We start from the raw sequence: 27,885 nt of genomic DNA on the forward strand, positions 1-27,885 counted from the left end.
GGACCACTGCTCAGTCTTAAAAGGAGATGTAGGGGTAAAGAGATGACTCAGTGGCTAAAAGCACGTGCTACTCTTCCAGAGTGTTTTAGTTAGGGTTTCTATTGCCATGACCATGGCAACTCTTATAAAGAAAAACATTTAATTGGGGTGGCTTTCTTATAGTTCAGAAGTTTAGTCCATTATCATCATGGCAGGGAGCAAGGCAGCATGCAGACAGACATGGTGCTGAAGAAGGACCTGGGAGTTCTTTTATATATATATATAGGCAACCGGAAGTGGTCTGAGATACTGGGCATGGCTTGAATATATATGTGTACATATACATACATACATATATATATAAATATTCCTCCACAGTGCCTCCACAGTGACACACTTCCTCCAACAAAGCCACATGTACTTCAACAAGGCCACACCTCCTAATAGTGTTACTCCCTATGAGTTTATGATGGCCAACTACATTAAAACTACCATATTCCACTCCCTGGCCCCCATAAGCTTATAACCATATCATGATGCAAAATGCATTTAGTTCAACTTCAAAAGTCCTTATAGGCTATCACAACCTCAACAATGTTTTAAAGTCCAAAGTTCAAAGTCCCTTATGAAATTCTTGTAATCTCTTAACTGGTAATCCCTTATAAAATCAAAAAAATAGATTACAAACTTCCAACATATAATGGCACAGGTTATACATTACTGTTCCAAAATATGGATGAAGCATAGTGAGGAGGGTTCTATTAGGAAGTGTGGCCTTAATGAAGTAGGTATGGTCTACAAGTAGGTGTGCCACTATGGAGGCGGGCTCTGAGGTCTCACATATATACTCAAGCCATGTCCAGTATCTCACACCACTTCCTGTTGCCTGCAAGATGTAGGAATCTCAGCTACTTCTCCAGCACCATGTCTGCTACATGTTGCCATGTCCTGCAGTAATGATAATGGACTAAACCTCTGAAATGGTAAGCCATGCAATTAAATTATTTCCTTTATAAGAATTGCCATGTTTATGGTGTCTCTTCACAGCAATAGAAACCCTAACTAAGACACGCAGGGAGTTTGGTTTCCAGCATCTATATTGGGTGAGTCACCACCCATAACTCCAGCTCCAGGGGATCTGACACCCTCTTCTGGCCTCTGCTGGCATCTTCAGATGCATAGCATGAACAGACATATGTATAAATAAATAAAAAAAAGAGATGCAGCAAGTATGGATATAGCTCAGCTGGTAAACTGATTTCCATATAAGTGTGAAAGTCTGAGTTTAATTCCAAAATCCCACATGAAACGCTGGGCATTTGGGTGTGTCTATAGTCCCCGTACTGGGGAAATGGTGAGCACCAGGGAGAGGTCCTGTCTGAGAGAAAGGACTAGGGCTGCTACAGTGCCTCAGGAAAAGGCACCTGCTGACAAGCCCAGCACCCTGAGTTTGATCCCTCAGACCCAGATTCTAACAAGTTGTCCTTTGACCCCCATATATAAACATACAAATGCATGCACAAAATAAATACAAATTTAGTAAGAAAGATGAGTAGCACCTGAGGAAAGACACTTGAGATTGTCCTCTGGTCTGTACACACTTGTGCACATACATGTACCCGCACACACAAGGTGAAGTTGCAAAAGATGAACTCTGCACATCAACGGTGGCAGATTAACCTGGTGGAGTCATTCTGCAGACATATTTGACTCATAACGTTTAATATTAGCACTAGTTGTCAGCCTTGAAAAGTAGGGAGATTTCTCATCCACACCTAATTGGGTGTTTTGAAATAGTAAGAGGCTAATAATACTGGACTGTAATTCTGCATGGGAATTACTCTCTTATTCTCTTAAGTAGAGGCACCCTGAGAGGGAGGTGACTTTTCCAGTGCCACTCAGTGCCCTGTGCCTCTCACCTGCCTGAGCCTCTAAAGTCACAGTCCTGTTACTTTTATGGGCTGTGAATTGATATGGGAAGTCCTCTGTCTATGTGTTGCTTTTATTGGTTAATAAATAAAGAAGCTGCTTTTGGCCAATGGCTTAACAGAATATAGCCAGGCTGGAAGATATATATATATAAAGAGAGAGAGAGAGAGAGAGAGAGAGAGAGAGAGAGAGAGAGAGAGAGAGAGAGAGAGAGAGAGAGAGAGGATATAGATATATATAGAGAGAGAATAGGCAGAGTCAGGGAGAAGCCATGTATTCTCCACTAGGAACAGACATGCCGGAACCTTGCCAGTAAGCCACAGCCATGTGGCAATACACAGATTAATGGAAATGGGCTAGTTTAAAATATAAGAGCAAGCTAGAAATATGCTTAAGCCATTGGCCAAACAGTATTACAACTGATACAAATTTCTGTGCGATTATTTTGTGGTCTGGGCAGCTAGGAACAAACAAGTGGCCTCCTCCAACAGTGAACACCTTCAGAGGTCCCCATAGACTGTTGGGTTTATATCATGTTATACATAGTACCCGAGAAGAGGTAAGATAGTTTCTGACTCACTGAACTCATAGGCTAGTAAGAAAGTATGCAAATGGATGACAACAGTCCAGTATGGGAGTCTAGGAGAGAGTATTTATAAAGATCACTCCTTTCCCAAAGCATTTTGCCCCTCCTTTTGTAAATAAAGTTTTATTGGAACACAACTATGCCCAGTCTCAAACTAAAGTGGCAGAGCTGATTGGTCTCGGCAGAGAACATATTGCCTATGAAACCAAAATACTTAACTGTCTGGCCCTGTCCAGAGTCAGTTTGCCAACTGCTGCCATAGAGGATCCAATCTGATTTAAATTCTAGATAATTCAACATGCCATTGTGATTGTACTTATCGTAATCACAGCTAGAAGGCTGCAGAGCACCAAGAGTGTCGCCCCTGGCACAGCTCAGCCTCCTTGAGTCTGGGGAAGACGATGATGGGGTAGCCCCCTGTGGAGCTAGCTTTCTGCTGCTCAGCTTAACTGCCTTACATAACAGTGTATGGCCCTGTGACTGTGCTCTGTTCCCAAGTAGGAGTAGAGGAGGATCGAAGAGCCACTTCCAAGCACTTTAAAGATGAGGAAATAAGACTGCCAGGGAGCACAGTGGCACACACATCCCCAGCACAAGGGGGCGCTGAGGCAAGAGGGTCTTGAGTTTCCCACCAACCTGCGCGGCAGCCAAATCCATCTCAAAAAGCAAAACAAGAAGCTATGAACTCCCAATGTCTTGTGGGTTTTTAAAAACCTGGCCCTTGCAGCTACAAGTGACCTATGGATACGCCACCTTTATTTGGACAATTTCTCTAGAAAAGCAGCCCTGCTCAGTGCCAACTCTTATTGTGAGGCACCTACTCCTGTCCAGAAGTTTTATACTGGGTTGTATTGGGCCCCTAGCTATATTTTCTCAATTTAAAACTGATTTCACATGAGTTCCTGGATGTTCCATTCTCATGATAAGGGGCTTTGGCTACACTGAGCCGGCCTTGTTTCTTAGGCCCAGTCCTTCAGTAATGAACAGTGGCTCACTGTTGATCTTGGATATGTGTTGACGGTTTGGCCCCCTTCTGGCTGGTGGCACCAGTATTTATGAGCTCACATGTGACATGACACATATTGGCCTTCTCTGTAGGCACCTGAGATTTCACCCGAGCCACCACAGGCAGCTCTGCACTCCTGAGCATGCCACATTCTTTCCCAGCTTTCTGCCTTACCCACGGTGCATGTCTAACCAGCTGTACCCTTTCAAGTCATTCCCACCAAACTGATAGGCCCCAGTACGCAGAAGTACCTCTTCCTGTCCAGGAGCCTTCCACCAGGCTGTACCAGGCTTGGCCTCACGCCCTTTTCCCTGAAGTGGAGACACTCTTCTGTTGTTTTCTGAGGCCTGGAAAATGGGTGTTTACTGAATTGACCTTGAACCAGGGAAAGATTAGCCTTTTTGTCCCCTGGAGGATTTCTGGATAATCTCCAGGAAGCAGGTTCATAGCTAAATCTCCAAACATTTTGCATTCCTTAGTTTCTCTAATGATCAAATTTGACTTCCCCAGACACTGGCCTGTAGAATAGTTCAGCCCAGGCTTGATACCATACTTTGACCAAAGTTCCTCTGCTGTGACCCGGTGGCCTCTTCCTTTCTTTTCAGCTAACATCCTGTCTCCAGTTCTCAGCTCAGTGAAGTTGTGTTCATTCCTAACAAGTGCTTTGCCGTGGAGCCCACTTAATAGATTTTCTGTGTAACCCCTAATAGATTTTCTGTGTAGTTTAGTGTGTGTGTGTGTGTGTGTGTGTGTGTGTGTGTACATTTCCTCATCAAAGAAAAGTCCTTTAGGTACTTTGTAAGTTAAAATCACAGGTTTTAGCTGGAAGGGACTTAATGGCTCTATTCCAGAGTTTCATTTTAGAGGCCTTGAATTGTCTCAGTGCTCAAAGGATTCCAGGGGTCCCAAATTGTGGAGTCTACAAGGCTAAGAAATAGACATGATATAAACGACTGCCGTGGCCAAGGTTTCTGTGACAGCCGCTCCTTCAGTGCCTTGTGATTCCCAAGCCTGCTTGGCATGCTCAGACCGTGAAGATCTGCCTGCTAGTTTCTCAAAGCACATGATTTCCTCAGTCTGTAAAACAGAAAGCTGAACATGGTGTTGTCCCGTCTGGCGTGGTGGTGCCCATCTCTAATGCCAGTGCTTGGAGAATGGAAGCAGAAGGATCATGAAACCCTTTCTAGAAAATTAATAAAACCAAACCACAAGAATCACACACACACACACACACACACACACACAAAACCCATACTAACAGTGTCTCCCCATTAGGGCATTTATAAGAAGTGTGTGTGCGCCAAGCCCCAAGGCAAAGAATCTGGCATATGAAGTATATTTGTGTTATCGTCTTTGGTGACAAAGTTGCTCTTGTGATCATTGGTTCTGACACATGAGCCTTTGCTTTTCTGACACTGCTGGAGGGACCAACCCCCTAGACTTTGGACTTGACCTCAGCTGCAGGGAGACAACCAGGAAAGGTAGGAGTGGGAATGGGAAGGCACTATACCATCTGGCAGCTTCCGCTCAGCCAGGCAGGATGACAGGCCTTGCACCACCAGATCTATGCAGTTTCTCACAAGAGTACAGAACTTGAGATTTTGAGATGTGAATTCTCCCAAGTTTTAGCTGTTGGCTGAATATATATATATATATATATATATATATATATATATATATATATATATATATGTTATAGAGACTAGACTAACATCTGTGCCCAGATTGAGCTACTGAATGATTCTTGGATCCAGCCTGATCACTGTTATTTATCAGATATGAAGGCTTATTTAAGGCTCACAGGAGCTGAGAGCCTGATAATGGTAACTTCCAGGGATGGGGGTAGTACCCAGTCTGTTCCAGCCCGTCTCCCCTACTCTTTTCTCAGTATCTCTATTTATGAACTCTTCTCTGCTTCTTTTGTTTTAAGCCTAGAGGAACAAGCTATGAAACCCCATAAAAAAGGGTCAGGCCTCCCCTCCCTTCACTACCATCAAGCTTCTGTAGAGGAGGAAGTAGGATTGAGCTTGATTGGACTGGGGTATGTGTGCAAATTCTTACTTTAAAAAAAGCTACCTCCCCATTTGTAGGGGTTGAGAGGGATGCTGGGCATTTGACAAACACTGGGGAAACCAGCTATGGTGATACACAGCAGCAACCTAAGCTGTTTGGGTGGCTGGAGCAGGAGGGTTGTCATTTCAAAGCCTGCTGGGCTTTATAAAGAAACCTTGTATCCAAAGACTAAACCAAATCAAAACTATGTTCCCCCAAAACATCTGTCTGTGGAAGGCACGTACCTTTTCATCAGGATTCTTTAGGTTCTCATGCACTTTTTATGGCAGTTGAGTAAGTCATTTGGGGGTCACCTTGCTTTGTGTGGCAATCCCAGGGGTGGATAGGTTGTGGAAGAGAAATGGATTTAGTAACTTTGTGACACGTGTGGAGACAGACCAGAATCCCTTTCAGCCTGGGAATTCTGTTTCCACAGAAGCCACTGGTTACGTTATAGAAGTGTAGCTGTCAGTCAGGCGGTGGTACACGCCTTTAATCCCAGCACTTGGGAGGCAGAGGCAGGCAAATCTCTGTGAGTTCGAGGACAACCGGGTCTATAAGAGCTAGTTTCAGGACAGGCTCCAAAGCTACAGAGAAAGGAAACCCTGTCTCAAAAACAAACAAACAAACAAACTCAAACAAAAAGTGTAGCTGTCTCTTAACTCTCTCATTTCCCAGTGGTCCTCAGTGGACTATCAAACACATTCCTTACATTCTGTTTCACCACATCAGAAAGCTGTTGGGGTGGGCAGGGAGGTTGGGAAAGTGTGGCAGGTCCAGAAAGCACTTCTGATGATTATGCCCCTCTCAGCTTTGTCCATTCATTCTAGAAACATCTGCTGATGCTGATTGCAGTCTAGGCATCATTCTAGATGTGGAGAATTGAATTTTCATAAAGCCCATAGCAGCCTGGTGGAAGAAACAGGCCATGAACACATGAGAAGCAAAGGGCAGATGGGGATGGGGATGTAGCCTTTGTCCTACTGCTCACAAGGCAGAGGCAGGTAGAGCTCTGTGAGTTCAGGGCCTACTTAGCAAGTTCCAGTCCAGCTAGGGCTTCATGGTTGAGATCCCATCTCAAAAAGACAGTGTTTGTGGGAGATTATGGTAGGAGGCATGAGGGTGAGTTCACTAGAGGAGTTGTATCCCTTTGAGTTGAAAGCTAATTGTTGGTCAGGTGGTGGCAGCGCACGCCTTTAATCCCAGCACTCAGCCAGCAGAGGCGGGTGCATCTCTGTGAGTTCGAAGCCAGCCTGGGTCTACAAGAGCTAGCTCCAGGACAACTAGGACTGTTACACGGAGAAACCCTGTCTCAAGAAAAAAAATTGTCTACTGTGGTTTTCTATCTGTGATGCTGAGACTGGAACCGAGGGCCTCGTGCTTGTTAAACAAGGGCTCCATCTATCAGCTTCTGTTGTTGTTTGTAGATTTTATTACATTTGTGTGTGTGTGTGTGTGTGTGTGTGTGTGTGTGTGTGTATACATGGAGGTCAGAGGATAAGCTGTGAGAGTCATTCTCTTTTTACCATGTGTGTGCATGTGTGTGTGTGTACACATAGTGGCTAGAGGATAAGATATGAGAGTTATTTATTTATTTATTTTTGGTTTTTCGAGAACGAGTTTCTCTGTGTAGCTTTGGGGCCTGCACTGGCATTCGCTCTGTAAACCAGGCTGACCTCAAACTCACAGAAATTCACCTGCGTCTGCCTCCCGAGTGTTGGGATTAAAGGCATGTGCCACCACTGCCCAGCTTGAGAGTCCTTCTCTTTCTACCATGTGGATCTCGTAGAGTTAGAACTCTGGTCCTCAAGTTTGGCAGAAAGTTCTTTTCCTGCTGAGCTACCTTGCTGGCTCTGAGCTTCTACTTAGCTGCTGCTGGAAAATCTGGGCAAGACTGGAGGCTGGAGCTGGGTGTGATGGAGAACACGTGGATTGAGTTTGAGGTCAGCTTGGGCTACAGAGTGAAGAGCCTGGGGGCGTTCAGGATCTAGAAGAGCCAGGGCTAGAAGAGGAACAGTGAAAAAGACTGAAGAAGTTTGGAGTGCATTTGGAGCCAGAGTTCAGAGAACAAGCCCAGGTCCCTGACTCTCAGTAGATATGGGCAGAGGGACATAAACCTCCCAGTTTATAAGTTGTTGATGCATTGTCTTTCTTGTGCCTGATGTTGGACTTGAGACCCCTGGACAGGTAGACGCTGCCACCTGGGCCTGGCATTCTCAGCTGCCATGCTGCCTTGTCCTGCTCGCAGACAGCTGGGTATGAGGCTGCAAGCCAATGCAAAGCATGCTGTGCAGCTTATAAATTCCACTTCTAGCTGCCAGCTGCGATTTGGATTTGGAAGGGAGAGGAGGGTCTTAGCATGGCTTGTTTATCTCAGGTGATTTGGCAGTAAACTGGGCCCTGGGAATTCCAGTTACAAGGAAATGCAAAGGAAGAGTGACAGGAATATGGTTTCAGGCTTTCAGAGTGGAGTGTAGCCCTGCCTGGGGGTACGCGGGGGAGCAAAGCAAGCTTTGCCTGGCTCCTGCTCTTGCCTAGTGGATTCCTAGCAGATCCTTTTAAGTTTCCTCAAAAGGGGCTCTTGGACTTAGAGGTAAAGAAATGTCCCTTGGTATCTGTAGGACTCTGATCTGGGCCCCAGTGGTGAAGTCCACAGGTGATCAAGTCTTCTGGGTGTGTTTAAGTACAACCTATGTGCTCCTTTCCCTTTTCTTCTGAACCCACTCTAGGTTACAGCACCTAGTGCAATGTGAACACTGTGAGAAACAATTTATGCTGTGTTTAGAAAACAGTGACAAGAAAAGTAGTGCATGTTGTAAAGATGCTTTCCCCAAGTATTTTCTCTTTGCTGTTAATTGAATCTGCACACACGGGCCTGTGAACAGGAGGGGCTCACTGCCTCTGGGAAAGAAGTCAGTTTCCAGTTTCCTGCCTACTTACTGCTGTACGCTGGAAGAGACACCGTGACCTCATAAAAGAAAGCATTTAATCAGAGGCTTACTAACAGTTTCAGAGGGTCAGTCCATGGTCATCATGGCAGAAAACATGGCAGCAGGCAAGCAGGCAGGCATGGGATTCACAGCTTATAACTTGATCCACAAGTAGCGTAGAGGAGAGTAGAGGGGAGAGAGAGACAGAGACAGAGATGGCCTGCTGCAGGCTATGGAACCCTCCAGATCCACCACCAGTGACACACTTCCTCCATCAAGGCTATGCCTGTTATTCCTTCTCAAATAGTGCCACTTCCTAGTGACTAAACATTCAAATATATGGTCATTCTAATTCAAACCACCACAGTTACCTATTAGGTTGGAAAGTGGAAACCTGTTTTGAATTTTTAGAGATCATTTATCAGGCCAGTGGGATGGTTCAGTGGGTAGAGATGTTTGCTGTCAAGCCTGAATTTGACCCCTGGAACCCACGTGTTGAAAGGAGAAAACCAACTTCCACAGGTTGTCCTCTGACTTCCAAATTAGCCAAGCCCCCCACACCTGCAAAATAAATGTAATAAAAATAATTGACCAACTTTTCAAAACCAAAAGCTTTCTCATAACACTGATTCAACAATTTCTCTGGAAAAATCAAAACTGACAAAACATGCCAGGTATGGTGTACATACCAGTAATCTCAGTGTTGAGGAGGCTGGGGCAGGAGGATTGCCTGGAGTTCAAGGTCAGCCTGGGTTACAGAGTCTTTAACAACAACAAAAGTCCAAAAAAAGCTAGCAAGAGAAGGCTCACTTCCCTCCACAGAAACCCGTCTTGGAGCTGAGTTCCCTGTGAGGCTAGACAGCCGCTCTCCACACTGTCCCAGTCCTGCCACACTGTGGCTTTATCTGCTTGGCTCTGATGTGTGTGTACAGTACAGTGGGTGGAAGCCAGAGTCAGGCTTCCTAGGCACAAAGAAGTTGGAGTGGGGCCGAGGGTGCATGGAGTGTGGGTGGAAATGGCACTGGGTCTTGAGGGCTGTGCTGGCATCACACTTGCTAGATTCCCTTCCTTGCTCTGGGACCTTGGGCAAGTTGTTTTACTTCTTTGACTCAGAGCTTGTGATTGAGAGTAAGGAATCTCAAGAGTCATCGTGATGGGAGAGTCAGTCTAGTGAGAGCATCTCCACCACCGCGGGATAGATCTTGACGGGCCTTCTTTAATCTTCCCCTTTTTTATCTTCTCCAGCCTTCCCACAGAACCTTTGCCCTCAGATTAGGAGGTCCCTGTAGGCTTTAGCTAAGGAGCTGTTGTCAATGTGTTTTGTTGTCACTTCCTTCTTATCTCCTGCATCCTGGAGCCATCTCTTGAGAGGTTTGTCCTCCTGCAGATGCCGTTCATCCAACAGGCTTCCAGGCACGAGGTTCATGGAGATGCCCATGCCCTCAACAGACTGCCTTCAAGTCCTCTCAGGCTTCCCATGGAAAAGCCTTTAACACTTCTTGTATATTTTCCTAAATATTTTTGTTTCTATTTTTCTTGTATATGTGTGTGTGTGCATGTGTGTATGTGATGTGCATGTGTGTATGCATGTCTGCATGTGTGGGCACAGTGTGTGTGGGGGTTGCTTGTGTATGTGGAGGCCCAAGGTTAATGTCAGGAGTCGTCCTGGCTCTTCTACCTTATTCAGTGAGGCAGAGTCTATTAGTTCAGCCCAGAGCTTGCTGATGTCTCTTGCTGGTCTCCCTAACTAGTTTGTTCTGGGGCTTTCCCATCTCCACCCTCTGAGATGGGAACTAGAAGAGGTCTTCCATTCTCACCCGGCACTTATACATGCTCTTGGAGCCAAACACCATTTAACCACTGAACCATCTCCCCAGCCCACCCTTCCTTTATTTTCTTTCTTTAAGGCAAAGCTTCTCAGCTGGGTGGTGATGATTCAGTACTCAGAAGGCTGAAACAGGCGGATCTCTGTGAATTCAAGGCCAACCTGGTCTATAGAAACCCTGTCTAGACCTCCACTCTACAAAGGCTCTCTCTCCTTTTAAAGGATTTATTTACTTTTATTTTATTAGTGTTTTACCTGCATGTATGTCTGTGCACCATATACATGCAGTTCCCATGGAAGCCAGAAGAGGGCATCAGGTTCCTAGACCTGGAGTTAGAGATAGTTGGATACTGGAAACTGAATCCAGGTCCTCTGTGAGAGCAGCCAGCACTTTTACCCGCTGAGCCATCTCTTCCGCCCCTGTAGCTTATTAGATGTCAGAGTAGATCTTATAAGAGTAAAGAGTAAGTCATCTGGAATTCTAGTCACTTCTTGTTTTCAGTACTGGGCATTGCACTCAGGACCTTATGCATACCAGGCAAGAGCCCTACCGCGGAGCTCCAACCCTCTTTCAGCCTTGAATGTTGCTTTCCATCCGGTGACTTGCCATGCTTTTCCAGTAGTTCTCCACTGATTCAAGTGCCCTCAGGGCCAGAAGAGGGTATCAAAGCCCCTGGAGCTTGCCTTCCAGTCAGTTGTAAGCTGCCCAACATGGGTGCTGGGAACCAAATGCAGGTCCTCTGCCAGAACCCCTGTGCTCTCAAACCCTGAGCCATCTCTCCAGCCCCCATCTGACAAATTATGATACCTTGGTTACCTCACACACAAACTTCCTGCTTGTGAAAACCGTGGACTTCACAGCAAGTTTCTAGTAAAGATGTTGCTAGCTCCAAGGGAAAATGGCCTTTGTGCTTCTGAGCAAGTTGCTAACATGCTTTCCAAAGGAGCTAAGCCATTTTGTGTTCTACCATCAGACAGGTAGGTGAGAGGGATACTTTTAGGTAAATTAAATTGCATGAACACAGACAAAGTTCAACACGAACTCAGACAGCAGAATGAATAAGTTGGTCTCACTGGTCACAAGATGGAAGTACCATCATTCCCCTTGGGACAAACGAATCCTTTGTTCTAGTTCCTTGCAATGAAATCTATGGCCCAGGCTTTCAGTGCCTGTGGGATTTGCACGAGTCACCTTTATTCTCCAAAGCCCGGAAGGGAAAATGGAATGCCAAGCCTGCCCCTCCATGGTTGGCATTTGTTCCGGATCTTCTCAGGAAGCCATCTGGTGGGAAGGGAGTGCCAGCTTCACCAGGGAGCCATTTGCTTCTAATCTCTTTATTAATTGCTCTGGGAGCCTGAGACAGATTAAACGCTGCATCACAGAACAACTGCTTCTCTCACGCACCTCCCCAGCACTTTGCTGTACTGTCGCTGTTCTTAAACTTAATGACCTGGCTGAGGGACAGTGACACATAGTGGTTAAGATAGTCTACCTCTGGGCCGCTCTGCTTACTAGCTTCCTGATATCGAGCCAGTGTTTCAACCTCTTTGAGTCTCATGATCTCATCTGACACTGGGTACTAGTGGCGTCTTTTTCCTAGGCGGCTGTGAGTTGATACATGTTTCCATTTGGAGCCCAGTGTCTGGCACAGCTAAGCCCTGGCCACAGGTGCAACCCATGGTGATGGTGATCCTGGTGCCAGTGATAGCAATGGTGACAACAGATAAGGGTGCACTTTTGTGACAATGAGTAAACCTTGCAGTCGCTCACCTGTAGTTCGCCTCTCCTTACCTCACTGGTTTATCCAAGTGTGAATACTAGCCTTCCTCTAAAGCAGGAATGACTCCGTCCCCAGCACCACCAAAATTATGTATAGATATAAAAGCAAGCCTTTGGCCAAATCTGGCCTGCTGCCTGCTTTTGTAAATAAAAATGTATTCAAACAGTAGTGCTGTTTAATTGTCTATTACCTATTACTACTTTTGCTCTATAATAGCAAAGTATCAGTGCTAGAGACCTTATAGTCTTCTGACCTTAGGCATTACACACCAATAATGTGTATGTGGCCTTTTATAGAAACTGTTTACTGATCCCTGGTTATCAAAACTGGTTGTGAGTGCCTCTCCATAGCAGCTGGCTGCAGACAGGTGGCTAGCATAGTAGAGCTGTGGCAGCCAGGTGCCAACCTTCCATGAATGCAGAGCTGTGCCCCTCCCCTCCCGTATACCCCACCTCTTTCCCCTGTCTGACTAGAAAAATAGAGGGAGCAGCCAAATAGGGATAGTTTAATGGCTTTCCATAAAGATACATTTTGCATGTGTATTTTTATCATGTACTATATATTTCCATATGCACCAGCTTTTACACACATGCATTAGTCTGCAGCAGTGGGTCTGAAAGCTGTGCCCTGTCCTGTACATTATGAGTTCATTTTTAAGGGTAATTTTGGCATGATTTTTCTCTTGCCTGATGACTTCAGATGAAGACATGACTCCCACAAAATAGGCAATAGTGAATATTATCTACATCTAGGGCAAAGTAAAACTGGAGTGTCAGATCCTAACCACTGACAATAAATCCTAAGTGCAGATAAAGCCCTTCTCCAGCCATAAAGGAGGGAACGTGTTCTATTTACAAAAGCTCAGCGGGATCACGTCTCTTTTCATTTCCCCGGGCACACATCTGTCCTCGAAAGCGAAGCACACACATAGCATTTACATCTGGCCTTATTTATTGCTCTGGAGCTGATGCAGGCAGGTCACCTTGCAGAGTGCAGAGAGCCACCCCTTTCATTTTGCAGGCAGTGTATATTGATATTAATGTCACCTTCTCCCACTTCTCTCTCTTGGTTGTTGTAAGAATAAATGAGCTACAAGTAGGAAGACACCCCAAGATGCCAGATGCAGCAGGCAGGTACAGTGGAATCTGAGTCCATTCCTTCTATTTCTGCCAAGAAGTGGTCATCATGGAGCTCCCTGCAGGAGAGAGAGGCTCCAGGGTGTGAGGACCCAGCCAGCTTCCAGGGAGGTTAGATACAAATGTTTGTAATTAGAGTGCATTATCTTCATTGGAAGATAAGCAAATTATTTTCCGATTTAATGAATAAGACACTTTTAATTACTCCAGTAGAGAGATTTGCTTCCAAGTTTTAAAGTAGTCAAAGTTTGTGTGGCCCATCTTCAAGTTTTGTTTTAACTGTGTGTTGAGATTTTATCTTTGTATGTGCTTGTGGTGTGGTGATGGAACACAAGACCTTAGGCATGCCAGACAGACACTCTGCTACCATTCGGCCTTTCCCCAGGCCACAACAGAATTTTAGGAGATGAAGCAAACCCAGTGGTGATTTGGAGGAACTCGCCTTCATTTCATTTTATCTACTTCTCACTAGGTGGCGCTAGCCGGCCTCAAACCCACAGCAGTCTGCCTGCCTCTGCCTTCCAAGTGCTGAGATTAAAGACGTGCACTACCACATCCAGCTTTGACACAATCCAGGAGGCAGTTAATGCCCCAGAGAGCCTGGGACTTAGCTCTGGTTCCAGATTGCTCTGTGTTCTCCCAGAGCAGAGCCTCAGTTGGTGTGACTGGTGAAGGAAGGACCTTGCTGGACATAGGCTACCTCACTGACCCCTAACTGCCCTCCTGCTACCTGCCTTGCCCTGGTCCAGCACTGTCACCACTGTGGCAGTATCCTGGTCTTTTGGCATCCCTGGCCTCTAGCTCGTGCGTCTCTTTGAGCTCAGACCCATCAGGGTCTGCTTTGTGTGGGCAGACTAGGTTACCTGTCACATCATGTGGGCAACCAGCCCAAGGATCTGCTTGGAATCCACAGGCTGACAGCCAGAGCAAATGTGGCTAAGGGCTTCTGGAATGTTCTCTCTAGGTCCCAGAGCATTGGGTTTCATGAATCCATGATTAAATTAGCCTAAGAAATATATCCTGATTCTTGAGACCCTGGTCTCTTTTTGGTTGATTTGATTTGGTTGGCATGTGTGTAAATTAGTAAACTTTGTGTGGGGGGTGGGCAGGGGTGGAGAACAGGTGCCTGTGACTACCAGAAGAGGGTATCTGCATCCCTGGAGCTGGAGTTACAAGTGGTTGTGGGCTGCCTGGTAGAGGTGTTGGGAATTGAACTTGGATCCTCTGCAAGAGCAGTATGAACTCTTGACCACTGAGACAGCTCTCCAACTATAAACTTTATTTTTTAAAGCAATTTTGTATTCATAGCAAGATTAAACAGAAAGTACAAAATTCCCATATAATTCCCATCTCCATATAAAACCACCCTCCTCATCATTTTTGTGTTGCTGGGATTGAGACCCAGGACCTTGCTCGGCACTCTGTCACTGGATATATCCCTAGTCTTCCCCGCCATGGGACTCCATGGCTCTTTACGATCTCTGAATTCTAAGTAGTTTGTTGTCTTAAGGTGGAAAGGAAATCATACACTGTCAGAAGGAACTTAAGGGGGTTGTCTGGATCTCAAGGCATGCTGAAGTTTCCCATCAGTCCCTCCTATCCCAACATTGCTATCGGTCCCAGGGCAGGTGACCCACACCCAGGCCCAGCATCAAAGCTCACAAACAGGATTAGCCCCATCTTACCCCTCCCTTCATGTATCAAAAACAACTTCAAGTTCCTGGGGCTGAGGTTCTGTGTCTAGGTGGGGTGTCATCCCTGGTGTGACATACTGAGATATGGAGCACGGGGTTAAATATAGTCATGGTTGCCCCAGGGGACTAGCCCTGTGGACCGTGGAGAGAGGAAAAGAGAAAAGGTCGGATTAAGGGACATTGTGAACAGAGCAGAGGTGTTGCCAGGTTTCTGTTACTGTAACAAGTTCTTGAGAATATCAGTTATAGAGGAAATGGCTGAGCTCACAGTTCAGGAGGCTATAGCCTTGACCTCTGGGCCCATTGATTTTGGACCTGTGCAGCAGCTGTGTGGTGGGAGCATTTGGAGGATGCTGTTCACCTCATGGTGGCCAGGAAGCAAAGAGAGAGAAGGGCCCAGTTCCCAGTAAGACTTTAGCTCCCTCCCCTGGGCCCTAGCTTCAGAAGGTTTTGCCACCTTCCAATAAACCCATAAGCTGGGACCAAGGCACATGGCATCTTGGTCACTTTCTTGGGGCTGGGACAGAATACCTGAAAACAGCATAAGCAAGGCCAGTGGCTCACAGTTCTGAGGCTCGGTGTGTCAGGAGAGGCATGGGAACAGTGATGGCTTTGTCTAGCAGCATTCTCATGCGAGGCCTTGTCTGTTCACATGGCATGTGCCAGGAAACAGAGAACACAGGCCAGAACCAGGGTGGCTACAACTTTCAAAGGCCAACCCCCTGCTTCCTCCAGCCAGGTCCTACCTCCTAAAAGCTCAAAGCATGACCTATGGGCTCTCGAGACCCAACTTTAGCAGCAGATGACTTGAAAAATATCTACAACAAATGCCTTTTGTCTGAGACCCGACCCCATCTGCTCTTTCTCTTTCTCACTGGCCTGTCACTAAGCCTGTTGCTTCCGCCTTCTGAGAGCTCTTACCTAATAGGATGTGTGCTCGTGGCGATCAGAGAGAGCCATCTGGGAGTCAAGTGGGGCAGTTTAATAGGTTTACTGACTACAGTGACTTCTGGTTTAGATTTCAATGCCGAGGCAGTCTATCAGGAGCTCTTCTAGTGGACACGCCCATCACAGGTGTGAAAATGTGCTTTTGGAAGGGTGTGTTTGCAGGAGATGATGACTCCTGAATGTACGCATGCCTTCAAATGCTAGTCTAAGGCGTTCTCAGAAAAGCAACAATTCCCTCTGAAATGGCCCATTACATGAAGCGCATGTGATTACTGCTAATTCACTTCTGCACGTCACCTGAGCTGTGAGTCTGGGGTTTGGTGCAGCACCTCGGAATGCACCCACCTAAGTTTATGGCTGTGCACACAGCAGAAGGCACTTTTATGGAAGGCGTTCTATGTAATTCCAAACAATTTAATAGAAATGTAATTCGACAGGGAAAACTACAGTCCCTTGGCCCTTTCAGAGTGCAGATAATGGCCCAGATTAAAGGGCTAGAGCTTTGTTCATTACAGTCAAATACTGTGAGTGTGTGAATTACCATTTTCCTTGCCGTTGGTCCATTTCAAAAGTGTACCATTTTCCCATTATAATAACAGGCTACATTTTCTTAGAATCATCTCATTATGATTGGTCCTGTCTTTCTAGTTTGCAAACCAAAAGCATTTGTGGTGATAAACTAGTTGTTCCCAAGCAGCCTTAATCTCTGCTTCTGCTTTTGAACTGCTACAGGTCAGGCCCTGCGGAAGGTGGAGAGAAGCCGGTCCTGCTCTCGGGAGAGAAAGGAGGTAACTGCACCCACTGCTGTTTGCAAGAGCCTGGAGATGGGAGGGTGTGAGCAGGCATTCTGTGACCTCCTTCTCCTTTCTCTTGAAGAAGAAAGTTCCCAGACCAAGTCCTGGGCCAAGTGAGAGCTGGCAGCTAGACATGTCAGCCCATTGTCACCTGTGATGATGAACTTTCGCTGAGCACATCTGCTGGTGTGTCTTATACTCCGGATCTCAGTGGCATTTAGTCTCTGAGTCTGTGAGTTGGCAGTCTGGCCTTCCCCGGGGGTCTTGCTGACAGGCCAGGCTCCCTACTCTCACTAGGGCTTGCTGGTATCTGTAGGACTTGCTGGGTACGAGTCAAGGCACCTTATTCTCCACGTGCTGTCTGTCTCTAGCTCCAACCATCAGTCAGGTGTGCTCACGGGGAGTTTCCAGGGTCGAAGAGGAGGAAGCACCTTCTTCTGAGTCTTAGGTTTCCTAAGGGTACAGGTTCACTTCCATCTCTTCTAAGAATAAAAGGTTGGTTTTCAACCTCATCTGGGTCCAGGAGCTTCAAAGCAAACCAAAAGGCAGGACAGGTTTAAAGGATGTGGGAAATAAGCAGAAAGGAAGAGGGGAAAGGGTGGGGAATTGGCTTTTCTTTTTTCCTTTTTTTCTTTTCTCTCTTTCCTTTTCTCCTGAGACATGGGCTCTAAGCCCAGCGTCAAATAGTCTGGAACTTACAATAGAGCCCAGGCTGGCCTTGCACTAGAGACTCCTACTCTTCTCAAGTCCTGGAATTACCGGTGTGTGCCACCACACCCAGATCCAGGCCTCACTTCCTGTCTCTTTGGTTGTGAGCCTGGCCTTTAATGACCGAGCCTTCTCTCCAGCCAAGGACTCAATTTGACAAAATACTTGGCCATTCTTGAAAGCTGCCCCACTGAGCCTATTTGCTCAGGACCTCAGCACTGGTCTGAGGGATGTGCATTGTATACTTAGAAGAGAAGTGGCCCAGGATCACTGCACTACAGTCTGAAAAACTATCATTAGGCAGAGGAAGTAGGAGTAAAGGGTAGAAACCAAGTCTCCTAACCCTGTTTGCAGTATCAAGAAAGGCTTGCTGGGCTTGGGAGATGGGTCAGCAGTCAAGCAGATGCACTGGTCCCAGCATCCATATAGGATGTATACTGTAACTCCAGTTCCAGATCTGACACTCTCCCCTGGCCTCCACAGATGCCTGCACTCACGTGTGCATACCCACACAGACACACACATATACATAGTTAGAAATAAAATTAATCTTAAGAAAAAAAAAAAGAAAGGTGGATAGGCCTATAATCTCCACTCTTGGAAGGCCGAGGAAGGATGATTTGAAGTTCTTCAAGGTCAGTCTAGCATGTATAGCAAGACCTTGTCTAAAAACATGAAGGGAAAGAAGTCTTTGTGTGGAGATGATAGATAGCTGCCTCTTAAAGAATGAGCAGGAGGTTTTTAGTCCAAGGAAACAACATGGTCAAAGTCAGAGAGACGTGAATAAAGGAAACCTTTAAATAAGACCTTTAAAACTCAGGCAGGCGGGAAGTGACATAAGAACCATATATTACCATAGTGTTCTTTGATCAAGTCCTGTGTTTCTGGGGGTGGGGGACAGATGGAATAAGTCAGGCCTCCTATTCTTTCTCCCTCTGCCCTCTCTTAGCAACGGAACCTCTTAATTGCTACTTTCCCAGCATCTCCATTGTACCAATCCCCTGAGAGCATTTCAGATCGCTTCTCTTCTAAACAGTGCTTGAAGTAAAAAAGAAAACATGAGGCTGTTTATCTCAATGCCCAGGTTTAATTCTGAAAGATATTTAAGATGGCTTCAGGCCCTCCGAAAAAGAGGGTGCTGGCTGATTGTCTCAACAGGCTTCCAGTTTGGTTAGAAAAACAAAGAACAAAGCTAATAGCACATTGTTGGTTTAGGGGATTCTTTCCCTGGTCATCTGAACTTGTCCTCCCCAACCCTGCCTTCTTGTACCCCTCCCCTCACTTCTTAGTGGCACTGTGTGCCTTATACAGGTTGCTAGCCATAGATCAAGCCATGTCACCATGAAAGGTCAGGGCTGGTTGGAACAAGCAGCTGGGGATGAGTGTCACGTTCCTTCTCCAGTGAAGATCTGTGGGCCACTCCCCAGAGGGTGGGGTGGAATGCAGTTTCCACCTAGGTCAGATGAGGACTGTGCCTGTGTGGGTCATGAGCTGACACAGTGAGGGGTGTGTGTGGGTTCCAGTGAGCTTGCCAGGCCTCATGCAGCCTGAAGTAGTGCTGCGTTTGGCTCACGCCCTATTAAAGTTATCCTCCCTCCCTCCCTCCCTCCCTCCCTCCCTCCCTCCCCCCTCCCTCCCTCCCCTCCCTCCCTCCCTCCCTCCCTCTCTCTCTCTCTCTCTCCCCCTCCCCCGCTTTTCTTCCCACTCCCAGTTCTGTGTGTGAGTCTATACAGGTGTATGTGTGCAGAAGCTCAAAGCTGAAATTGAGTGTATTACTCTATTACTGTTGTTATTTTTGTAAAAGATGGTCTCTCCCTGCTCTCTGAGTTTGCCTATTCCATCTAGTCTAGCTAGCCAGCTTGCCCCAGGGATCCTCTATCTCCCAGGTACTGGTATACAGGTGGTTGTCACCCCTGCCAGGCTTTTGTGTCCATTCTGGGGAATCAGAATTCTTGTCTTCACTCTTGTGAGGGAAATGCCTTATTCATTGTGCCGTACCTCCAGCTCTTGAACCTGTGATCTTCCCATCTCTGTCTCCAGAGTGCAAGGCTGTGTCATCACACCTGGCCTATCTGGGAGCTTTTAGCTCTTCTGCTGGGCCTCCTCAGACTAGTTCATCAAGCTCTGGGTGTGGCTCCAGACATCTGAATTTGTTAACTGCTAGCAGTGTCCACGTGCAGCTGAGGATGAGAATGGGTTTCTGGAGCTAGAGGCAGCCCGGCCTGCTAATCACTGTGTACACACAGCCTTCCTGGCACCCAGCCCCTCAGCCACTACTGACTCCAGATACCACAGACAGGGCTCAAGAGGGAGAATGATGAACAACACAGAGGTACCTATATTAAGCCTCTAGGCACTGGAGGAAGGACAGGCTTCCTGGAAGAGGCAGGCTGAGCTGAGGTACTGGAAAGGCAACGGTTGGTTCTGAAATGTTCCTTATGGCTGCTTTGCAGCAGCAAATTCTCTCAGTTCAGTTGGCAAAAATATTCTTGGCCTCGCCTCTAACTGAGTATTCACGATTCCTGCCTGTAGAGATTATGTAGTGTTTACGGCCTCTGGTCATGAATTATTAATGGTTTTGAAATTGTGGCCATTGTCGTTTACTCAAAAATCATTAGGAAGCAGATTTGTCATACAGTGCTTTTAAAAAAAGTTAGAGAGAAATCCCAGAGGAAAGAGCCAATTTTATTCACCATCTAACTAACCCTCCCAGCTCACAGGGTGCACACTGCTGACTAGGGCACATGGTGATGGGGACATGTCGTCTGCTGCACAGGAACCCCTGCAGCTCCAAGAATTAGGGCCTCAATGTGCATTGAAGGCCATAGTGTAGGTTCCAGAGTCACATAGATCTCACAGCTGAGCAGGTGATCTCTGGTCCCTTGATCCCTCTCCCTCTGTCTGGCAATGCCCTACAGAGAGCCAGTGTGCAGTGCAACTACCTGGTCCAGTTCCAGTGGCTTTCGCTCCATAGTGCTCTGTGGATGCTTGGCTGTCTATTGTGTTTATTGTGTGAACAGGGAGAAAGCCAGTTACACTTCCTCTAGGGGCCTCCCTGGCTCAGGCTGGGCTTTAGGTGGACTCTAGCCTTCCTACTTCCTGGATGGGTATCCCCTGGTAAGTGAGCCCTATTTAGGTTACCTCCTGAGCCTCCACTCTTAACCACTCCATGAGCCTCTTGTGATAATGGACTGCCATCTTTTTCAGTTGATTGGAGATTCTAAAAGCCACTCGTCTGTAAGCTCACTTTGTAAAGGACTGTAAAAGCCATTTAACTCTCTTATTTAGAAAACTGAAGCTTGCCTGCTTGCGCAAGCGTGCACTCTTACACCCCTTCCTCTAGGTGCAAGAAGTGTCTTTTGCTTCCCAGGCAAAGTCAGAGAGACTGGATCTCAGGAGCTAGCCCCATCTGTCAATTCAGTGTGCCACCAGGTTCATATTTCTCCTTGCTCTCCTGATGCTTTTGGAGTCACTGTTCCTGTCTGCGAGCCCCATTCAGAGGACAGGGGTGTGTGGGGCGGGGTGGGATCAGCCATCCAACCAGTGCTGGAGATATTTGGGAGAAAGGACTGAGGATGTGGCTCCATGACAAAGAGCTTTCCTAATATGTCTGAGGCCACAAGTTCATCCTCAGCAGAGCAATAAAAAAAAAAGAATAGTTGAAGGTTTACTGTGCTCCTGGTAGTAGTCCTCAGTTCCCTTTTCAAGAGACTACCACTAATGTGTTCTTTCAGCTAGGTAGTCATAGATGTCCTGTTCCCATCCACCTACTCTCTGCTTGGTTGTTTATGTGCATATGGGGCTCTGTGTGCATTTGTGTGTAGATGGAGCTCTGTGTGCATTTGTGTGCAGATGGGGCTCTGTGCATTCGTGTGAAGATAGGGCTGTGTATACATTCATGTGCAGATGGGGCTGTGTGTTCATTTGTGTGCAGATGGGGCTGTGTGTTCATTTGTGTGCAGATGGGGCTGTGTGTTCATTTGTGTGCAGATGGGACTGTGTGTGCATTTGTGTGCAGATGGGCTGTGTGTGTAATTGTATGCAGATGGGGCTGTATGTGTATTTGTGTGCAGATGGGGCTGTGTGTTCATTTGTGTGCAGATGGGGCTGTGTGTTCATTTGTGTGCAGATGGGGCTGTGTGTTCATTTGTGTGCAGATGGGACTGTGTGTGCATTTGTGTGCAGATGGGCTGTGTGTGTAATTGTGTGCAGATGGGGCTGTGTGTGTAATTGTGTGCAGATGGGGCTGTGTGTGTATTTGTGTGCAGATGGGGCTGTGTTCATTTGTGTGCGGATGGGGCTGTGTGTGCATTTGTGTGCATGTGCTTACATGTCAGATGATATTGTGATATTGTGAGTGATGCCTCTCAGGTGCTGTGCTGTCCATCTTTTTTTTTTCTTTTTTTTTTAAATATTTATTTATTTATTATGTATACAGTATTCTGTCTGTGTGTATGCCTGCACACCAGAAGAGGGCACCAGACCCCATTACAGATGGTTGTGAGCCACCATGTGGTTGCTGGGAATTGAACTCAGGACCTTTGGAAGAGCAGGCAATGCTCTTAACCTCTGAGCCATCTCTCCAGCCCCTTTTCTTTTCTTTTTTGAGTTGGTCTCTCACTGTCCTGGAACCTACCAAGTAGGTCAGAGAGCACCAGAGATCTGTCCACCTGCCCGGCACTGAGATTGCAAATCTCTATTAATTGAACTATCTCCCCAGTGAAAATAGGCGCAGTAAAGAAACCAAAATAGCCTGCTCCATGCATAAGAAAGGAAAAAGTTTATTTCAAACTGCCAAGGCAGTGTCCCAGGAGAACAAGGAGAAGCAACAGGGGAAAGCTTTTCAGGGTTAAATGGGAACCAGAGAGAGGGGGCTTGTGAACTGGGGTGGGGCTTGTGTCCAGGGACTGGGGAGAGGGGAGCCTAGAGACTAGTGTTAACCTTGACAAGTTAATAGGCACCACAGTCATTGTTAATGGTAGAGCCACCCGTTCCTCTTGCCATAAAAAAGGAGAAAGATTCCTTAGCAAGCAGAAACTTTCTTCAAGTCCCTGAGTGAATGGGGGCTTTTGTCTAAATGATGGCTTTTCTTGGGGAACCAGACACCCAGCCTTATTTAACACAATAGTGTGTGATTTAGTCTGGCTTCTCCCTTTGTGTTTTTGTTTGCTTGTTTGTTTTTAGGTGAGGAAAGGGTTTTTTATTTCAGGTTACACTTCCAGGTAGCAGTCCTTCAATGAGGAATGGTGTTCTTTGAAATTGTGGTACTGTGGGTCACTCCCAAGACAGCCACCGGCATCTGTGCCCCTAGAGCCCAACTCCAACAGGTCTCTCTCTCTCCTTCCCTCCCCCTCTTCCCTATCCCTTTTCTCTCCCTCCACCTTCTCACACCTATCCTGTCTTGGAAGACCTCCTGTAGCAGGTCGTTGAGACGCCTTTGTCCTTTTTATGATGCCCTTCTCTTTCCCACAGATGTACTAGAACATGACCCTTTGTTTGGAAACTTTGGAGAGATTGCATTTCCTTTCCTTATGTCTGGAAAGTGATGCCATCCCAGTAGGTCCTGCAGAAATACCCTGTGGTGCAGCATATTCACATATGCACAGCAAACCATGACTAGCATACTAAGTGGGGTAAATACAGTCTGCAATTGCATGTCAGCTCAGATTGGATTTGGGTGCTAATTAATAACGTGAGTGTATTCCTAGTTCCTGTTAATGACTGTCTAGGCTATTAATAGTCTCTTGCTTCAATAAAAATTTTTTAAGGGATACTCTAAAGCAGGAATTTAATACGCATGTGCAAAGGCAGCCAAAGGTAAACTCTTTAGACTAGAATAATTGGGTCCAGGGTGTGTGCTTTATTGAAAACAATGTTTCCAGTCCATCCGCTAATAGTGCATAAGAAGGGCAGAGTTCTTGATTGCTGGCCAGAATCATGTGTGGCTGACTTTAAGCAGTGCCTGCGTTGACTCCTTTATGGGTCACCCTACACTTCCCCAGGCTACTGTCTCGTTGTAGATGGCAGCAGGGCAGTTTTCTCGAGAAGGATTTGCAGGTGTGTCTAGAAGCTCACTTTTGAGAGCCACCTCTTAGCCCTTAGCTCAGTGAGAGTGGCGATTCTTCTTGTAGGGTCCCAGTGCCACCCACCATCCAGCAGCACATACCTCCTGCCTTCCCTGACTTAATTCTCAGCATCCTTGCAACTTGACCTTCTGGGTGACTAAGAGCTGCCCTCCTCTCTCATGTGTATATGGTCTTGTCTCTTGGGGGAAGAAAGAGTGTTTACACTAGGGTTGAGGCTCAGTGCTAGAGGCTTGCCTTGCATGTGCTCTCCGCCCACATGGTAGAAAGACTCTAGCTTTGATCAGTAGCACAAAAAAAAGGAGGAGGAGGAGGAGGAAGAAAGCACTTAGAGAGAAAGGAACGAGCGAGCAGGAGAGTGCATGCTGCGTCACTAGAGCCTGCTGTGGCAGCGGACGCTCCAAGTGTGCACTTTTACGGGAATGAAACCTTTTAGTTCTGATTTCTGGGTAGAGAAGAATGAAATCCCATTTTGGATTCAACTGCCAAATCCACTCCCAGTGTGAAATTAGCATTGTCCATTCTTTTGCACCGTGAGGTCCTGGTCTCTGTAGATTTTGAGAAACTGGCCAGCAATGGCACTTTGGGACTTTAAACAGGGTGAGCAAGTCATGCAGCAAGATAGGAAGCCTGTGACCACTATGGGAGGGGTCCAGGTTCCTAGGCCCACTCTGCCACTCAAGTGACTTGGCCTCTGTGACTCCACAGCTCTCTCTCTAGGGAAGGGGTGACACAGAATTGGTGCTATAGGGTTGACACGTATTCTGTAGGTTCCAGAGGGAGAAGTGCTTTAAGCCATGTCTGTGCATCCTGGGAGCTCCACAGATATTGGAGATTCTAGTTTGCAGGAGAAAGGAGCATGTTTGGAAGGCAAATGCTTTAAAGCTAAGATGCCAGGCTGGCCAGATGGGTAAGGGCACTTGTTGTTTGATAACCTGAATTTGATTTCTGGGAACCACTTGGTAAAAAGAGAGGATGGACTACCACAAATTGTTCTGTGATCTACACACACACACACACCCCCACACACAAATAGTTGTGAAACATTGATCCAATGCCAAGAGATAGAGTAGAAGTCTTTCTGGGGGAAGAGGTGAGCCCTTGTTACCATGTAGTGCCATCAGAGAGCAGCCATAATCCTTCCTGCAGGACTTGACTGACTGCTGAATCCCCAGTTGCCCTGAGACCCTAGGAGCTGCAGAGATATATCTATAAACCCAGCCTTCCAACCCCTAGTTTAACAAGGGCAAAGCCAAGACTCCCATACCAAACAGCAGAAAGAATCAATTTCTGATAAAATGCCAGGAAGGAGATTGACATGTCTAAAACCTTTCTGGTATCAGCTAAGCTTCTAGCACAAGATTAAACTCTAGGAAAAAACCCTCAGAGAACTGCAATTTCTGAGCAGAAAGAGTCTGTTTTGGATAAGGAATGTGCCCTTGTACAGAGCATCATCAAAGTCTCCTCTATCCTCAGATCTGAGGCATGAAATTGCCTTTAACAGTGCCTCCTCCCTCCACTAGGAAAGAGCACTGTGTGGAATATAGAACGGTATTAGAAAAGAGAATGGTACCTACCAAGGAAAGGTGGCACTTACACGTGTCTCAGGAAAGAAAGATGTCTCCAGGGTGGAAGCAGCCCTTGTCTCTGGGTAGACAACACCTACATGGCCCTAGTCCTGCAGCCACCCCCGACATGAGGACATTTGATTCCTCCCGTCTATGCTATTAGCTCTCTGGTCATCTAGGTCTGTCAAAAGCCAGTGGCTTCAGCTTTATCGGACCCACACATAGTCTGTGGGCCCTGGCCATGCATAAGTGGTAGTCCTTACACTAGCTTCATGGAAGAGAGGGAGATTGCAGCCTCACATTGCTGCACACTTCAGAGGCAGGCGACATCAAGGTCTAGGTCAGGGTTTCTGTTGCTGTGATACTCAGCATGACAAGCAGCAGATGGATTGGACAGAGTTTATTTCCCTTACTCTTCACATCATTGCTCATCACTGAAGGCAGTCAGGGCAGCGTCCTGGAGGCAGGAGCTGATGCAGACGCCATGGAGGAGTGCTGCTTACAGGCTTGTTCCTCATAGCTTGCTCAGTCTGCTTTCTTATAGCACCCAGGCCCACCAGCAGGGCTGGTACCACCTACAGTGGACTGGGCCCTTCCACATCAATCAAAAAGGCTTCCCCCCAGGCCAATCTATTTGGAGCATTTTCTCAAATGAGGTTCCCTCTTCCCAAAGGACTCTAGCTTGTGTCAAATTGATATAAAACTAGTGAGCATAATCAGGTATAGCTGGATCCAGGTGTTCAGACTCAGCCTGTCTGGACTCCTCCTTCCTTATGGCAATCCACTCTTCAATGCATAGAATTCCGTCTGTAGCAGGGCGGCTGCCAGCTCTCCCAGACTCACTGTAGAAAGTCCAGTAAGTGTGTGCCAGAGTCTGGAGTCAGAGAGCCTGGCAATGAGTCCTGGCTCCTCCATTCCTCAGGAAGCTTGAACACCATGGAGTCTTGGTCATTTCCTATGTAGGGTGGCGATGGAAGCAGCCCCAGCCTCCCTGGGAACCAGGAACTGTACCTGACTTATTGTAGCCCTAAGTGGAGACTGCTGTTTCCCTGACCTTCCCTTCCTCCTTCCTGACGGTGTCTTCACTGTCAGCAGTTCTGGCAGAAGAACTGGGGATCGACCAAGTCTAGTGCCCAGACTGAAACCCACCAGCCAGGTCACAAGGGAGGGGTGAGGAGTCCCACATTACCATAGTTAGAAAGGGATAATTTCTCAAAAGAAAATTAGTTTAGTATCACAGAAGACCAGAAAAAAAACATAGTGGGCAGGCAAAAGCCAGCCATCAACCGCATGGCTACTTTGTGACAGGAGTAATAGAGAGGACAGATAAGTGTAGTTCACTGCACCTTCCGCACCAAGTGCCAGGCTCCCTCACTGGACTCAGTAGTGTTGGCCTAGCAAGTATAGGACCGAGCCAGTGTGCCATGTTGTGCCAGAAGAGAGAAAGGTGTCAGCATGAGGCCCTTTGGGGCCCATTCTAGCCTCCATTTCTCTGTATGTAGAATGGTGCTCAGCAGGCCTTCCTTTCCTAGTGGTGAGCAGAGTTGAGAGAAACAGCCCAACTTTGGCCACAAGCTGACTCTCTTCCATGCCACCTTTTCTCCTTTCCCCCGACCTTATTGTAGGCTCATAGCTACAATATGTCCTGTGTCCCCTGTCTGGACAGGTAAGAGGGCAGATGTGCCAATGGCCAGATGGCCTAAAACTCAGTTGTAATGAATAGTTAAACCACAGTGGGCTCTGATCGGGGCCATTGAAGTGATTGTGTGTCTCCCCATCACACAGTCTCTACAGAGGTTGCTTCCAGGGACCCCATGGATATGAGGAAGCACAGGCTGTGTTTGGTGTTTGTGTGCACTGTGGGGAGAGACAGCAGATCTGGATGACCGTTTGAACATCTAGCCTTGCTGAAATGCTGACTTCAGGTTCAGTGAGAGACTCTGCCAGAAGGAAATAAGATGGAAAGTGGTTTAAAATACCTGGCATCCTCTGGCCTACACACACACACACACACACACACACACACATACACACACGTGCACACACTCACACACGTGTGCATGCATACACACAGTCACACACTCATACACACAAACATGCGTACACATACACGTGCATATAATCCCTACCACATCCAGTTTATTCCTCATCTCGTTCTCTTCCCTATTATTAGATCAATGATTTTTTTTTCTCCCTTTTTCAGGTAGAATTTCATTCTCTAGCTCAAGATAACCTTGAACTCACTATGTGTCCCAAACCTATCTCAGCCTTCCAAGTGCTGGGGTTATATGTGTATGCCAGCACACCTGGCTTAGATGTTGACCTTTCTAGAACTTTGTCTATTTAAGCATTTCTTTATTGTTCAGTCAAAAGTGCATTTAGCCATAAATAACAGAAAATCCAATAAAGAAAGCCCTAAACCAGTCATTAGCAACCTTTATTTAAAGGGCCAGATAATAAACATTTCAGTGTTTATGTGTATGTATAGTCTGAGTTATTTTTTTTAATATTTGACAGGGTCTATCTATGTAGCCCTGCTTGTCCTGGAGCTTACTATGTATGCCAGACTGGCATCAAACTCACAGAGATCTGCTTACCTCTGCCACCCCAGTGCTAGAAATAAAGTCATGTGCCACCACACCCCTCAGAGTTACTAAATTCTGCTATTAAATACAAAGGCAGCCTTAATGAGTGTGACTGTATTCCAATACAACTTAATTTATAAAAATATGTGGCTGGCCAGTTTTAATCTGATTGAAATTTGTAGGCCTTTAGCCTAAATAATAGGATTTGTTTGGCTTTTGTGGTAAAACTGCCAATATTTCTTATGAGAAAAGCAATTTCACTTCTAACAAAAAACTTAAAA

The 27,885-nt window shown here is 46.6% G+C and overlaps 1 protein-coding gene across 1 annotated transcript in view; it reads left to right on the top strand.

Annotated features, from left to right (window-relative positions):
* Positions 1–27,885, top strand: part of LOC119828097 (katanin interacting protein) — a 169,014-nt gene that overhangs the window by 7,661 nt on the left and 133,468 nt on the right. The window contains 1 exon segment of the mRNA XM_038350156.1: positions 16,599–16,654. Coding sequence (XP_038206084.1) covers positions 16,599–16,654 — 56 coding nt within the window.

This window comes from Arvicola amphibius, chromosome 1, assembly GCF_903992535.2.
Source record: "Arvicola amphibius chromosome 1, mArvAmp1.2, whole genome shotgun sequence".
Lineage (NCBI taxonomy): Eukaryota > Metazoa > Chordata > Mammalia > Rodentia > Cricetidae > Arvicola > Arvicola amphibius.